At 39.2% G+C, this 14941-nt stretch overlaps 1 protein-coding gene across 5 annotated transcripts in view; it reads left to right on the forward strand.

Moving 5' to 3' along the window:
• Positions 1–14941, forward strand: part of Mtmr3 (myotubularin related protein 3) — a 104025-nt gene that overhangs the window by 55139 nt on the left and 33945 nt on the right. For all 5 annotated transcript variants that reach the window (XM_040746805.1, XM_040746808.1, XM_040746807.1 and 2 more), the window contains exons 6-7: positions 4264–4346; positions 6817–6983. In XM_040746805.1, the coding sequence (XP_040602739.1) occupies positions 4264–4346; positions 6817–6983 (250 nt within the window). The remainder of the gene's footprint in view (positions 1–4263; positions 4347–6816; positions 6984–14941) is intronic.

Below are 14941 nucleotides of genomic sequence, written 5' to 3' on the forward strand. Positions count from 1 at the left end.
CAAAATTAGTCCTCCCACTGAGGTTATGAAAAGAATGATGAGGGAGGGGGTTTGAGACAGGGTTTCTCTGTGTAGCCTTGGCTGTCTTGGAAACCACTCTGTAGCCCCAGCTGTCCTCTGCCTCCTGAGTGCTGGGGTTAAAGAATGTCCTACTCTGATTCTTAAATGTAATGGACACACACATACAGGATGAACTGAGGCAGTAAAATAATAGAGGATGATGCCATCAGAGCCTCTGAGAATGAAAGTCCGGTGTGCTTTATCTTTTAAAAGTGTGCTTTTTTTTTTTTTTTTTGCTTCCTTGGATTGATGACCTTAGGAGTTTGGTGCCTCTGATACAACTTTTGGCCTTTTGAATGTTTAATTAACAGCAGTTAGTGTTTAATTCATTGCTTGAGTGTTAATTTGGTTGAAAAGTACTGTTGAGAGAGAATTAACCTGGCAAATAGAAGATGGAAGAAAAAGAAGCAAAAAGAGGAGTGGCTGTGGAACCACTCATGTGTGATGGAGGATGGAAATTCTTCTAGAGTTCCTAGCCTCCAAGGAATCTTGGTTTCAGTCTTGAAACTTGTCTTGAAAATCTCTGTGGAAGGACCACTTAACTTGTGAAAGAAAACTCTAGTAGAGCTCAGTAAGAAGAGAAGGGCTCCGGGCATTGTTGGCACATGCAGAGAAACCCTGTCTTGAAAAACCACAAAAAAAAAAAAAAAAGAGAGAGAAGGGCAGTCTGGGAGGGAGGGAGGGAGGGAGGGGGACAAAGCAATGCGTGGTGGAAGAAGCCTGGGTTACAGAGCAGACATGGCTGTGTCCGCAATACAGTAGTTTGACCTTCCTGAGCTTTTGAATCTTTCATTCTTTGTTTACAAGGCTGTACGCTGGGTATGGGAAGTGTTAAGAAACTATAGTTTTTGGTTTTTTTGGTTTTGTTTTGGGAGGGAGGGAGGGTTGAGGGAAGTTGGGAAAGCTAGAGCAGTGGTGTAAGCCTTAAGAAAGGAGAGAACTTAGATGTATGGGAGGAAAAGGTGGCCAGATCTTATAAGGGAGGTAGAGGGGAGCCTGGGACAAAAAGGAGAAGGGGTGGGGAGGGAGATGCCATTGATACAAAACTAGGTGTCTCTTGTATTTTTTTAATTGCCCCTACTCTTGCATGTGACAATCTGTGTATTAAAATTTTCTGTTTTGCAGAATTGGGGAGGTAGCTTTGTTGCACTAGCAGAGAACCTGGGTTTGGTCCCCAGCACCCATAAAGGCTATCTGTAATTCTAGTTTCAGGGTATTGGATTCTTTTTCGGCCCTTGTGTTGCATAGACATAACATACAAGCAAAATACCCATATACAGAAATAAATCTTTAAAAAAGTCTGACTCCAGTTGATTTGGATACAAGTATCAACATTTTTTCCTCTTCTTCTTCCTTAAGAACAAAGATTAAGGGCTAGAAAGGTGGCCAAGTGGTTAAGAACATGAACTTGCCTTTGTAGATGACCTGAATTCAGATCCCAGTACCCACTTCAATTGGCTCGAAGTCACCTGTTACTCCAGTTCCAGAGGATCCAACACCTCTGGTCCCTAAGGGCAACCACTTGTACGCATACATGACCCCATATAGAGACACGTGCATACACATAGTTGCAAATTAAAAGCTTTATAGGCTTCTCATTTGCCAAACTGGTAGATAACCCCACTTTGTTTTGAGAGATTGAAGAAAGGTAGCTTACAGGAACATATTTAAAATATGTCTTTACTCCCAGTACTAGGGAGGTAGAGGCAGGCAGATCTCTGAGTTTGAGGCCAGCCTGGTTTACAGAGTGAGTTTCAGGACAGGCTCCAAAGCTACAGAGAAATCCTGTCCTCAGAAAAACAAAACAAAACAAAAAGAACATGTCTTAGGGGAGGCATGGACTGGTTGTTTTCTGTGAGTTCAAGGCCGGCCTGGGTACAAAACAAGTTCTAGGACAGCCTGCAACACAGAGAAACCCTGTCTCAAAAAAACAAAAATAAGCAACAAAAAATAGAACATGTCTTAGTTTCTACTGCTATGATAAAACACCATGACCAGAAGCCTGTCTCAAACAAACAAACAAACAAACAAAAAACCCAAAAAAACAAAGGGGGAAAATACATTAAAAAACAAAGAGAATCTATTTACAGGGAACCGGTAGGACTGCTTGAGAACAAATCAGTGTTATAGTCTAATCTGTCTTCTTTAAAAAAAATTGTTTTTTGTTTTTTTGAGACAGGGTTTTTCTGTATAGCCCTGATTGTCATGGAATTTGTTCTGTAGACTAGGCTGATCTCTAATTCACAGAGATCTCTGCCTCCCAAGTGCTGGGATTAAAGGTATACACCACCACTGCCTGGCATTGAAATATATTTCTTTATTATGTGTGAAGTTTGAACTCAAGTTTCCAGGCTTGGCAGAAAGCACTTTTACTTGCTCTAATCTTTTCCCTATTGATCTCCATATTCTTTCTTGATAATTCTCTCCCTACTCCAGATTTACAGGCTCTTGAAAGAATTTTTAGCTGCATCAACTGCAGTTTCTTATGCAGCACCTTGGGGTTAAGGGTTTAAAGAAGCAGAGAGCCAAAAACTTTTTTCTTGGAATATAAACAAGGATGCATAGTAGTCCTCTTAAACTCCAGATCTATTACAATTGTAAGGGAATTTTTATAGATTATGTATTTAGAAACAAGGCTTTCACCTTAAGGCAAAAACTCCCAGGCACTTTATCTGCTTATTTGGTTTTCTGTTCTTTTTCAATCTGTGCCTCAGTTTCTGTTTCTGTGTTTCAGCCTTCTAGCAGTGGACTTCTTGTTGACCCCACAGCCTTATTCTGAGGGGTCTCTGCTGATTCTGGCAGCCTCATGGTAGGTTAGAGTTTGTAGTAAGCCAGCTCTGACACTAGCAGGGCTGACATGAGGCTACCCCCTTAGAGGCAGCATGATCGGTGAACAAACTAAACAAATTGTTGGAGTGCTACTTGCAGTTCCTATAGCCACATTTGACTGAGTTTGATACAGTGTTATGTACATCTAAACTGCTCCTTTTTTCCAAGGCTTTAAGAGTGTACGCAGTCTGGGTGGCAGTGGTACATGTCATTAATTCCAGCATTTGAGAGGCAGAAAGGCAGGCACATCTCTCTGAGTTAGAGGCCAGCCTGGTCTACAGAGTGGATGAGTTCCAGGATAGCCAGGATTACACAGAGAAACACTGTTTCAAGGAAGAAGAGTGTACTCAGGGCTGGTTGAAACTCAGTTGGTAGAGTGCTTGCCTAGTATGCGTCAAGCCCTGGACACCAAGCACACATAAACAAGCCATAGTGGTACCAGCTTGGGAAGTGCCATAGGGAGATTAAGGTAAGCCCGGGATGCATATTAATTTATTATTTTATCACAAATTATTTGTAAATTGCTTTTGTAGTTGTAGTTGTAGTTGGTTAAGTTAGGAGGAATGTCTTGGGTCAGCCTATGGGTCATTTACGTACTTCAGAGGTGTTTCTTCTGTCTTTGTCCACTATTGTTAACTAGGGCCTGCTGACCCAATTGGCAGGGAGGGGGACCATTCCATTTCACTCAAACCTTGATTCCTACTTGGCAAACAAGACTTTTCAGCTGTTTCCTTCCTTCCTTCCTTCCTTCCTTCCTTCCTTCCTTCCTTCCTTCCTTCCTTCCTTCCTTCCTTCCTTCCTCTCTTTCGCAAGTAGGATCTAGACGAATTTAGGTTCTTTGACTACTGTGTAACTTTTTGTTATCTGTAATCTAGTCTACTGAAGAGACCCTGGCCAGTGGCTACTGGTGTGCCATCTTTTTTTTTTTTTTTATGTAACCTGCAGGCTTTTAGGCCTCCAGCTTTTTCCAGAATCCTCCTTTGCTAAGAACTGAGGAATAAATCTACTTTGGCATCTGGAACAGTGAATATAAGCAATCTGTTTGCACTTGGCCTGTAGTGCTCTTCAACTTTTGTGTAACTGTGAATCATAAATTCTTAAAGTAGGACCTTGAGAGATAAGTTTGTGAGTTTGATACTCAAGGTTCTATTTCCTCTTCTCTTCCAGAGTCTTACCTCTTCTTGGTGGTCATCATGCTGTGATTTGAAGTCACTGATTCAGGGAAACGGAAACTCTAATTCACTCTTTAGTAAAGCACTCCTGGTCCAGCGAAACTTTAGGCTCTGCTTCTTTCCTTGCCAATCAGTTGGGCTAAATGTGCCTGCAAAGTCAATGCCTTTTTGACTAAGAGGACTTTATCCTTTTTAATTGCAGGTTCCATTACAGCTTATAGAAAGTGTTGAATGCCGTGATATATTTCAGCTTCATTTGACATGCAAAGACTGCAAAGTTATCAGGTAGGTGGTGTGTTTGTGAGGCTGTGAGGTATTGGCAAAAATCGTCTTTAAAGGTTGCTACATAGTTTGTTAACAAAATGTCTTTTGAAAGTCTACTTTGTTAGAATAATTTCTGAGTAGTTAGTGCCTGAAATATTTTATTTTTAGTGCATATTGCTATACAAACAGCTAGTTCTTATTTGGAAAGCATTTTAAACATATAAAATTTTAAAAAATGCAGTTGTGTACCATTTACCCGTTAATGTAACATGAATAATAAAAGAACCCAGAGACTAATACTGGGTTCAAACTTCAAGCTGTATATCAGAAAAGCAAAGCAACTGGCTGCTAGCTTCTAACCTCTACTTCAGACTGAATGGGCTGGTCCTCTCTCCATGAGCGCTCTCCAAACCTCAGACTGTAACCTCTCCTCAGCATGGCTGGAGAATGAATGCCTCCACTGAGACCTTGCTTCTGTCTTATATACTTCCCTAATGTTGGGATTAAAGGTGTGAGCTATAATTCTCTTTTAGACTGATTCACTCTCATGTAGATCTGGGTGCCTTGAACTCAGAGAGATCCGTCTGCCTACCACCACCTCTGGCTGCTGGGGTTAAAGGTGTGTGCCTGGCTTCGATGGCTTGTGGCTGACTTTGCTTTTCTGAATCCTCAGTCAAGCTTTAATAAATCATAATGTGTCACTACAACTTTATCGTTTGCAGAGCTTGTGTGTGTGTGTGTGTGTGTGTGTGTGAGAGAGAGAGAGAGAGAAACAGATTCTTTTCTGAAAAAGTAAAGTAAGTTGCTTCACTTAGCTCTTCAACCTTTAAACCCTTTAAGTGTGCTTTCCTAACAATAGAACATTTTCTCATAACCTTTACATCATTGTCAACTTTACAGTGATAATACTTTTGCCAACTCTACTATCCCTGCTCCAGAGATGTCCTTTATAGCATTCATCCTCACCCTTCTCATTCAGCACATTCAGTAAAGAATTAAGAGTCAGATAATGCATTTAGTTGCCATGACTGTAATCTTTAATATCGAATCTTTTTGTAGCCTTTCTGTCTTTTAGAACAATGACATTTTGAATAATGTAGTTTTCTGTTTCAATAGATTGTTTTTCATCTTATGCTTGGCTGAGTTTCCTCAAGATTAAATTGAAGTTATGTCTGTAACTACTGGAATATTCTTCTCTCTGTGTCTCTGTCTCTGTCTCTCTGTCTGTCTCTGTCTCTCTGTCTGTCTCTGTCTCTCTGTCTGTCTCTGTCTCTCTGTCTGTCTCTGTCTCTCTGTCTCTGTCTCTGTCTCTCTGTCTCTGTCTCTGTCTCTCTGTCTCTGTCTCTGTCTCTCTGTCTCTGTCTCTGTCTCTCTCTGTCTCTCTCTCTCTCCTCTCTCCTCTCTGTCTCTGTCTCTCCTTTCCAAGATACTGTGTTACATCTAGAGACAAATGCAAGTGTCTTGCCTCCCAAAATTCTCTAAGTTTAGCATTAACTCTAATTGTTGCAAAATAATGCTTGAAATATGTTTTTGGGTTAATAACTCTTGACATTTTTACTTTATTTTTTAATCTGTTTGGGTACCAGTAAACCCTGTGTTGTCATGTTGGTGAGCTGTATTGGTTGGGATAAGGGAAGACTGTAAGTGATCTCCTTGTTAAGGAAAACATTAACGTGCCTTTTTAGCTACTCATATTAGTCTTAACTTCCTGCAACACTCTGTGTAGCCCAGGGTGGCATGAGACTTGTAATACTCCTGCTTCAACTTTCCAAGTGCTGCAGTTATACAGAAATGAGCCACCGTACCCAGATTATTTTTGATAGGTAACTGACAGCCACTCAGATTTTAAAGTTTGCTTAGTTTCAGTTTTCAGCACTACATTTAAAAATTCAAATTATGTAAGTCCTCAAATTCTATTTGCATTAATTATTTTAACCTTTTAATTGTATATACTGAAAATTGCTGTTTATAATAGAACTGTTTTGTTCTCTGTATGGTTGCAGCTGAAAGTTTACATGTCCTCTGCCTTAATTTCGATTTGATTGTCCTAATTGCTAAGTAGACAAATTTTGAAGTCATCTCCCAACTAGCTATGGATAGTACTGTGGTCTGATTTTTAGGTTGACCTATTATGTCATAACAAGAAAAACTACTTTTCTTAACATACTGCTTGAGAAAGATAACTTTAAAACTAGCTGAAGAAGTAGGGTGAGACCTGATTTACTTTGATAATCACCATTAATGACTTTCAGAAGAGATTCATTAGGTTAAAATAATAGATTTTCCACATGTCCACCCCCTATTTTATTTTGCACATTGGCTATAATTTGTTGGACCGTTTTTATTGTGAATAGTAGTGAATGACTGTGATGCTTTCTTCACTCTTAGTTGTCCCTTCATTATGAGCAGACAATCTTGAAATGGTGGCTTTTCTTAGACTTCATTATCAGCTGTCACCTGATTGCATTCATACTTGTTTTGCTTTGCAAAGGTGTCAGTTCCCAACCTTTGAGCAGTGTCAAGATTGGCTTAAGAGATTGAACAATGCAATCCGACCACCCAGTAAAATAGAAGATCTCTTCTCATTTGCATATCATGCTTGGTGCATGGAGGTCTACGCCAGTGAAAAAGAACAACATGGAGACTTGTGCAGACCAGGTAGGCCAGACGTCTTACAGAGCTTTGCTCGAAGGTGCATTTATCATGAAATGGGAACCTATAGGAATCATGTCTTCAATCTCTATTTTATAAAGCATCTAGCAAGTTTCTATTCTCAGTTTAGTTAGAGACATTTCCTCTTTTCCTGAGGAAGGGAAGAAAACGGTGTTTGACACTTTAGTTTCCTAGGCCTAAAATGACTATAAGAAGGTTCTGGGGATTATGGGACCCTGATGAAAGGAAGCTGTGAACTTTGTGTATGTGTTTGGTTACATTCATGTTACCCTGATATTTTATTAAATGACATGTATGTGTGTGTAAGGTGTGTCTGATGTGCTAGGGACTGAACTCTAAATCTTGTATATGCTAAGGCAATTATTTGTAGTGTCAGCTAGTGTGTGTGTGTGTGTGTGTGTGTGTGTGTGTGTGTGTGTGTGTGTTAGATACACACATGTATGGAGGCCAGAGGTTGATATTGGGTGTCTTCTTCTATGACTGTCCACCTTATCTTTTGAGATAGAGTAAAGCTCACTAACGGGCAAACAAGCTCCAGCATTCCTTCTGTCGTTAGCTCTGCTGGGCTGGGATTATAGGCATGTGCTAATGTGCCCTACTAAGGGATTCAAACCCAGGTTCTCATGCTTGCTCAGCCCCTGTTGAGTGGTCTTGAGCATCTCTGGGGAGGGGGTCATAATTTGGAGTTCTTTCTGAGATGCAGCAGGGTTTGGAAGGAGATGGGTGAGGGGACATGGGTGGAACTTCTACCATAACATCCCAGACTCTTTGGGTATATGGATGCCAGGGGTTGGGGTGAAGCTTCCATCATAACAATGTCATCTCAAGGATGAAACAACATGTGAGATATTTCAGTGATGCTTTTGTATAGTCTATCCTAGAACATGAGACTACAAGCATAGATGCTGAAATGTAGGAGTTAGTTCAGTCTTTCAGCCATACATGGAGCCATTCATGACTTCTCTCCTGCTAAGCACTAAGTATATCAGCAGGCAGGGAACTGGGATGACTCTGTCATTGTCTTGGTATTTACGTAAATTTTAGTGTTTGACTGTTGGTCTTGTCTTAGGGGAACTAGCCACATTGCAGCTGCAGCTCTAGGATTTACTCAGTCTTGGAAGAGGTCTCAGCATTGTTATGAATTCATTTGCATAACTTGGAAATCTTTGTTAAATCTTTACTTTAACCTCATCTCAATTTCAGGCAAGCAATGGACTCAGAACTGCCTTCCACCTTCATTCTCATGTCCTCAGCTTCAATAATAGTTACATTTTTCATTGCTGTGTCATAATTCCTGACAAAAGCAGCTTAGTGATTGAAAGGGTTATTTATTCCTGCTCGTAGTTCATGATGAGGAAGTCATCATGTCTTGAGTCACTGTTACGTTGCTGTGAAGAGACAATATGACCAAGGTAGTTCTTATAAAAGAAAGCATTTGATTGGGGCTTGCCTTCCCAGAGGTCAGTCCATTATCATCATGGTGGGGAACATGGCAGCAGGCTGGCAGGAGGGTGCTAGTGAAGTGACTGAGAGCTCCATCCTGATCTACAGGAGAAAGAGAGAAAGTCTGGGTCTGGTATGGACTTTTAAACCTCACAGCCCACCCCCATTGCCACACTTCCTTCAAGAAGGGCACACTTCCTAATCCTTCTAATTCTTTCAAAGAGTAACTAATCATTCAAATATATGAGCCTATGGGGGCCATTCTTGTTCAAACTACCACACATGGCAACAGGAACTTGAGCCAGCTGTATATATTGTATCTGTGGTCAGAACGCAGAGAACAGTGAGTGCTCAGTTAATTTTCTCCTTTTTTAAATTTAATTCAGGATCCTTGCCCATGGAATCTACTGTCCAGAATAGGCATGTCTTTCTATTTCACTTAAGCTAATGTATGTAATTCCTTACATGTATACTTCTAGATCTTGTTAGGTTGACAGTTGATATTAACCACCATAGTTTCCATTCTTGTCTGCGCTGCCACTGTATTAAAAACAAGTCTTGACTCCAAGTTAGAGTGACAGATGACTGGACATTCAACTATTAGGTTAATAGTACCATGCCTATTCTCTGACCTCCCTGGTAAGAAGTGCCCATCAAATACACTATGTTACATCTTGTTTATCTTCAGGTAACATGGGCTTGGGTCCTACACTGCTATTGGGTTAGCTGTCTTCTGGCCTTGGATGGAGTGCAAGAAGTATGTCTTTAAAGAACTTTTTGGAACCTAATCTGGATGGGGCATTTCTTAACCTTCTCTGACTCTGGTGCTTTTCTGTGTCCTCGCCCATGCTTTGTGGGTTTGCATACTCAGAATCATCCAAGGAGCTAGATTTTTGTTAAAATTGCTGAGTGACACTGTGGCCTATGAGAGAGATTGTTCATGTGTTTAAAAAAATTCATTTCCAATAAAATGAAAATGCTTGGGTTGTGTAATTGTAGTGCAAGAAATATTAAACGTTGAAAAGGTAGATTAGGGAGCAGAGGAGGAAAACAGGTAGAGTCATAAAGGAAATAAAAAGTCACTCAAAAACCTAGTGAGATAACTCAGTAGGCAGAGCACTTGCCACACATGGTTGACAATCTGAATTTGATTCCTGGAACCCAAGGAACCCAAGTAAAAGGGGAAGGAGAGAACTGGTTCCACAAAAGTTATGGGTGTGCATGCTATGGTACTTATGTGAGCTCACACATATACATCATATTCACAGTCATGAATAAATAAATAAAAACTAAAAGTAAAGTAATTTGGGATATTAAATCATGCCTAATGTTTTATCAGTATAGAATAGACATTGGAATTCTCAGATGGAAATTGAAGGAGGATCCAGCCATAGATGTGTTCACTTTTCTGGCTTAATAAATACAGATGGGGGCAGGAGAGATGAGAGGAAGTGAGTGAGGTAACTCACTGGTAAGAGCATTTACTGTGCAGCCTAATGACCAAAGTTTAAGTTTAATCACTAGGGCCTATAGACTGACTCCTGCAAATTGTCTTCTGACTTCCACATGAACATTGAAGCAAGTGTGCACCTCTCAGATACACACAAATACATGCAAAATTTTGTAGTAAATAATGTACACAATGAAATTTTATTTCCTTTTTTATTGATTCATCTGTTGTTAGACATTTAAGATTGTTCTAATTTCTTAGCTATTATTAGCGGATAACTGTGGTATGTTGACTTAAAAGTCCTTTGGGTTGCTAGGCAGTAGTAGCACAGGCCTTTAATCCCAATTCTAAGAAGGCAAAAGCAGGCAGATCTCTGTGAGTTTGAGACTATCCTGGTCTCTAGGACAACCAGGGCTGTTAAAACAGAGAAACCTTGTCTCAAAAAACAAAAAATCCTCTGGGTATATATAGTAGTTAGTTTTTTGAGAAACCTCCCTATTACTTTCCATAGTGGGTTTACCAATTTATATCCCCACCAGAAGTATATAGGGGCTCTTCCTCTCTCTCCACATTCTTGGCCAGCATTTGTTGTCATGGGTTTCCTAGATGATAGCCATTCTAATGAGTGTGAGATGAAAGCTCAAAGCAGTTTTAATTAGCATTTCTCTGAAAGCTAGGGATATTAAACACTCTTCCATATATTTATTGGCTATTTTGTATTTCTTCATCTGAGAACTACCTGTTCACTTCATTAGCCCATTTATTGATCGGATGGTTTGTTTTTTTGTTTTTGTTCCTTTTGTGTGTGTTTAATTTTTGTAATTTTTTGTATGTATGTATGTATGTATCCTTTGTCTAATGTGTAAATGGCAAAAATGTTTTTCAGTTCTGTGGACTGTCTCTTCACTATAGGGATTGTTTTCTTTGTGTAAGCTTTCACTTTTCTTTTGTTTTTTCGATACAGCGTTTCTCTGTATTGTTTTGGAAGTTGTCCTGGAACTAACTCTGTAGACCAGGCTGGCCTTGAACTCACAAGAGATCCGCCTGCCTCTGCCTCCTGAGTGCTGGGACTAAAGGTGTGAGTCACCAATGCCCGGCAAGCTTTCACTTTTCATATGTACACATTTGTTAATTCTTTCTTTTCTTTTCTTTCTTTCTTTCTTTTTTTTTTTTTTTTGGAGTTATTGAGGTCTTGTCCAAGAAATAGTTTCCGATATCTTGAAGGTGTGTGGTACACACTTGTAAATCCAGCACTTGGGAGGTATAGATGCACATCTACAGCTGGATTCCCTTGGAATTTCCATTATTTGTTTTCTTCCTCCTGCACTTCAAAGATCCAGGTCTTTTTTTTTTAATTTATTTAACCTTTATATGTATTGGGATGAAGGTATCAGATCCCCTGGAACTAGAGTTACAGACAGTTGTGAGCTGCCATGTGGGTGCTGGGTATTGAACCCGGGTCCTCTGGAAGAGCAGTCGGACCTCTTAACTGCTGAGCCTTCTGTCCAGCCCTTAAAGATCCAGGTCTTACAGTCAGGCCTTTGACCCATTTTGAATTTACTTTTATTTTTTATTTTTATCTTTTGTGTATGGTAGGAGGGTAGGGTTCTGGTTTGATTTTTTTTTTTTCCTACGTGTGGGAGTCCAGCTCTCACAGGGTTATTGATTAAATAGTCTGTTTCTCCAAGTATGATTTGGATACCTTTGTCAAAAGGTTGTATATGTGTAGATTTATTTCTGAGTCCTCTATTCTATCTCTTTGGTCCATGTGTCTTGTTTTATGTGTCAGTACATACAGTTTTTGTTACTGTAGCTCTGTAGTATAATCAGGTTTGGGAGACTAATAGCATTTCTTTCTGCTTGGGGTTGTTTTTGGCTCCTTAGGGTCTTCTGCTCCACATAAAGGTTAGGGTGGCTTTTTGTAGTTTTATGAATAATGTAATTAAAAATTGATGTAGATTTTTACAATATTCTATCAGTGAGCATGGGAAAAATGGCTTCTTTGATTTTTTTTTTTTCGTGTCATAAAGTTTTCATTGTAGAGGTCTTTACCTTTTTGGTAAGGTTTATTTATTTATTGTTTGAAGGCATTGTGAATGGATTTTTTTTCTCGATTTCTTTATAAGTCTGTTATTGGCATATAGAAATGTTACTGATTTTTTTTATTTTGATTTGTGTGTGTGTGTGTGTGTTCTGCTTCTCTGCTGAAAGAGTTTATTGGGTATACATTCATTTGGAGACAGGGTCTCAAATAACTCAGGCTGGTCCCTAACTCATTGTGTAGGAAGGATACCTTGACTTTAAACTCTTGCTCTTCCTGTCTCTACCTCCCAAGTGCTGGTATTACAAGTGCATACCACACCTTGCTTTGAGGTGGTTTTTAGGGTTTCTAAAGTATGAGATCTGTAAACTCTTTCCTTTCTTACTTGTATTTTTCCCTTTTTAAAAAAAATTAACTGCATTGGTGTTTTGCCTGCATGTGTGTCTGTGTGAGGTGTCGGATTCCCAGGAACTGGAGTTACAGTTGTGAGCTGCCATGTGGTTGCTGGGAATTGACCTCAGGTCCTCTGGAAAAACAGCCAGTGCTCTTAACCACGGAGCCATCTCTCCAGCCCCAACTTGTATTTCTTTTATTACTTTCTCTTATCTTGCTCTTGTAGTTAAGTTTTGAGATACTATATTGAAGAAGAGCCTCATTCCTCATTTTAGAGGAAATATTATCATTTTCGTCCTATTTGATCTAATAATGAAATCAATTGGGTCATGGTATATGATCGTTTTATGTGTTCTTAAATATGATTTGCATATATTAAGAAAATTCGAGACATTTTCACCAGGGAAATTGGCCTATACTTGGCTCTTGTTCTGTCCATATCTGGTTTTGATATCAGGGTAATACTGGCTTTAAGTAGAATGAGTTTTGTGGTATTTTTTTCACTTTGTATTTTGTGGAACAGCTTGAAGAATATTGAAGATTGAAGGTGTGGCGAGACTTTTATTACCACGTTAGTTTTGTTGCTTGCTATCGATGCGTTTAAGTTGTTCATGTCTTCTTAATTTAATGTTAGAAGGGCATACATATCCAAGAATTTATCCATTTCTTCTAGGTTCTCCTGTTTTGGAATGCAAATTTTCAAATTTACATTCTGAGTTTATTGATCTTCTGAGTTTATTGAAAGTTTGTTGTAAACTTTCCCCTTTCATCTCTAATTTTAAAAATCACATTTATTTATTTATTTATTTATTTATTTATTTGTATATGTGGATATTTGGGTGTATGTAGAGGTCAGAGGACAACTGGTGGGAGTCAGTTCTCTTCCTTCTACCTTGTGGGTCTTGTGGATGGAGCTCAGGTCATCAGGCTTGGTGGCAGGCTCCTTTACCTGGTGAGTCAATTGTCTTAGGCCTTTCATTTCTAATTTAGCCTTTTCTCCCTCTTTTGCTTAGTTTGGCGAGAAGCAAGCTTTTTTGTTTGTTTTATGTATTGTTCTTTCATTTTCCTTTTTGTTAATTTCTGCCTTGATCTTTATTATTTCTTGCCACCAGTTTTTGAGTTTGGCTTACCTTTGTTTTTGTAAGTCCTTAGAGGTGCATCTGATTTTTGTCTTTACTAACTTTCTTATGCATGGCTGTGAGTGAGCATGCATGCATGTGGTGGCTGGAGAGCAGCTAAGTGCGGGTCCTTACCTTCTGGTGTGCTGCTTGCTGCTGTGCTGTGCTCCGTGCTGTGCTCCAAGCTGACTGGCTTACATGTTTCTGGACGATTCTCTTATCTGTACCTCCTACCTCTCCCTATGAATGCTGGGATTCCTGTATGTGTAACTGTGTCTGGCTTTTTACGTGGTTCCTGGAATCTGAACTAAGTGTTGCATGGCAAACACTTTTACCACCACGGAACCATCTAGTCAGCCCTTTAAAATGTTTCAGTTACTTTAAAGAAATATGTATTGGGCCATCAAGTTGGTTCAGGAGGTAAAGGTGGCATGCATGCTGCCAAGCCTGGTGACTTGCGTTCAATCCCCAGGACCTACACTGTGGTAGTAGAGAACACATTCCTGAAACTTTTCCTCTGACTTCTATGCATGTCTTGTGGTATGCATCACCAACCCCCATAAATGCATGCAATAACATTTTTAAAAATTTGAAACCTTTATTTTTATGTTTGTATTGTCTACAGTGTGAGAGACATGAGTATGATTTTTTAAATGTCTACAAATAGCCTTTTTTTAAGTATAAATACTCATGGCTATAAGCTTTCCTTTGTATTAGATGTATCCCAAATGTTCTGTTAAATTGTGTTGTCATTTTCATTTGATTGTAGGAATTTTAAAATCTCCTACCTAGTTTCTTTAGAGACTCACTAAGAGTGTATGGTTCACTTCCCACGTACGTGTACAGTTTCTATGGCTTCTCTTGCTCTTATTCCATGGTGATTCGAAAAGATACCAGAATTTATTTCAGTTCTTAGGTTGTTGTTAAGATGTACTTTATGGCTAGAATGTGATCTATTTCAGAATGTATATTCTATATATTTAGCCAGGCGTTGGTGGCGCACGCCTTTAATCCCAGCACGTGGGAGGCAGAGGCAGGCGGATCTCTGTGAGTTCCAGGCCAGCCTGGTCTACAGAGCGAGTTCCAGGACAGCCTCCAAAACAATAGAGAAATTCTTTCTCAAAAAACCAAAAAAAGAAAAAAAGAATGCATATTCTATATATTTTGTAGAAGTTTGTTACATTCATTTGATCTATGGTGCAGTTTAACTCTGAAGTTTCTTTGTGGAATTTTATTTGGATGATATGTCTAAAGATGAGAGCAGGGTATTGAAGTCACTGATAATTATTGTATCAGGAACTATATGACCTTTTGTGTTCATTAATGTTTGTTTTACGAAATTGGAAGCCCCAACATTTGGTGCATATGTTTTTACAGCTGTTATGTCTTCTGGATAAATTGTTCTTTTCATTAATAAATATATGGACTTTATCTATCTTAGGTTTGACTGTGTCCCAGTGTTTATCAACATTATATGTGCTTGTTTGTTTTTTGTGGT

This window comes from Mesocricetus auratus, unplaced genomic scaffold, assembly GCF_017639785.1.
Source record: "Mesocricetus auratus isolate SY011 unplaced genomic scaffold, BCM_Maur_2.0 Super-Scaffold_100006, whole genome shotgun sequence".
NCBI classification, from domain to species: Eukaryota; Metazoa; Chordata; class Mammalia; order Rodentia; family Cricetidae; genus Mesocricetus; species Mesocricetus auratus.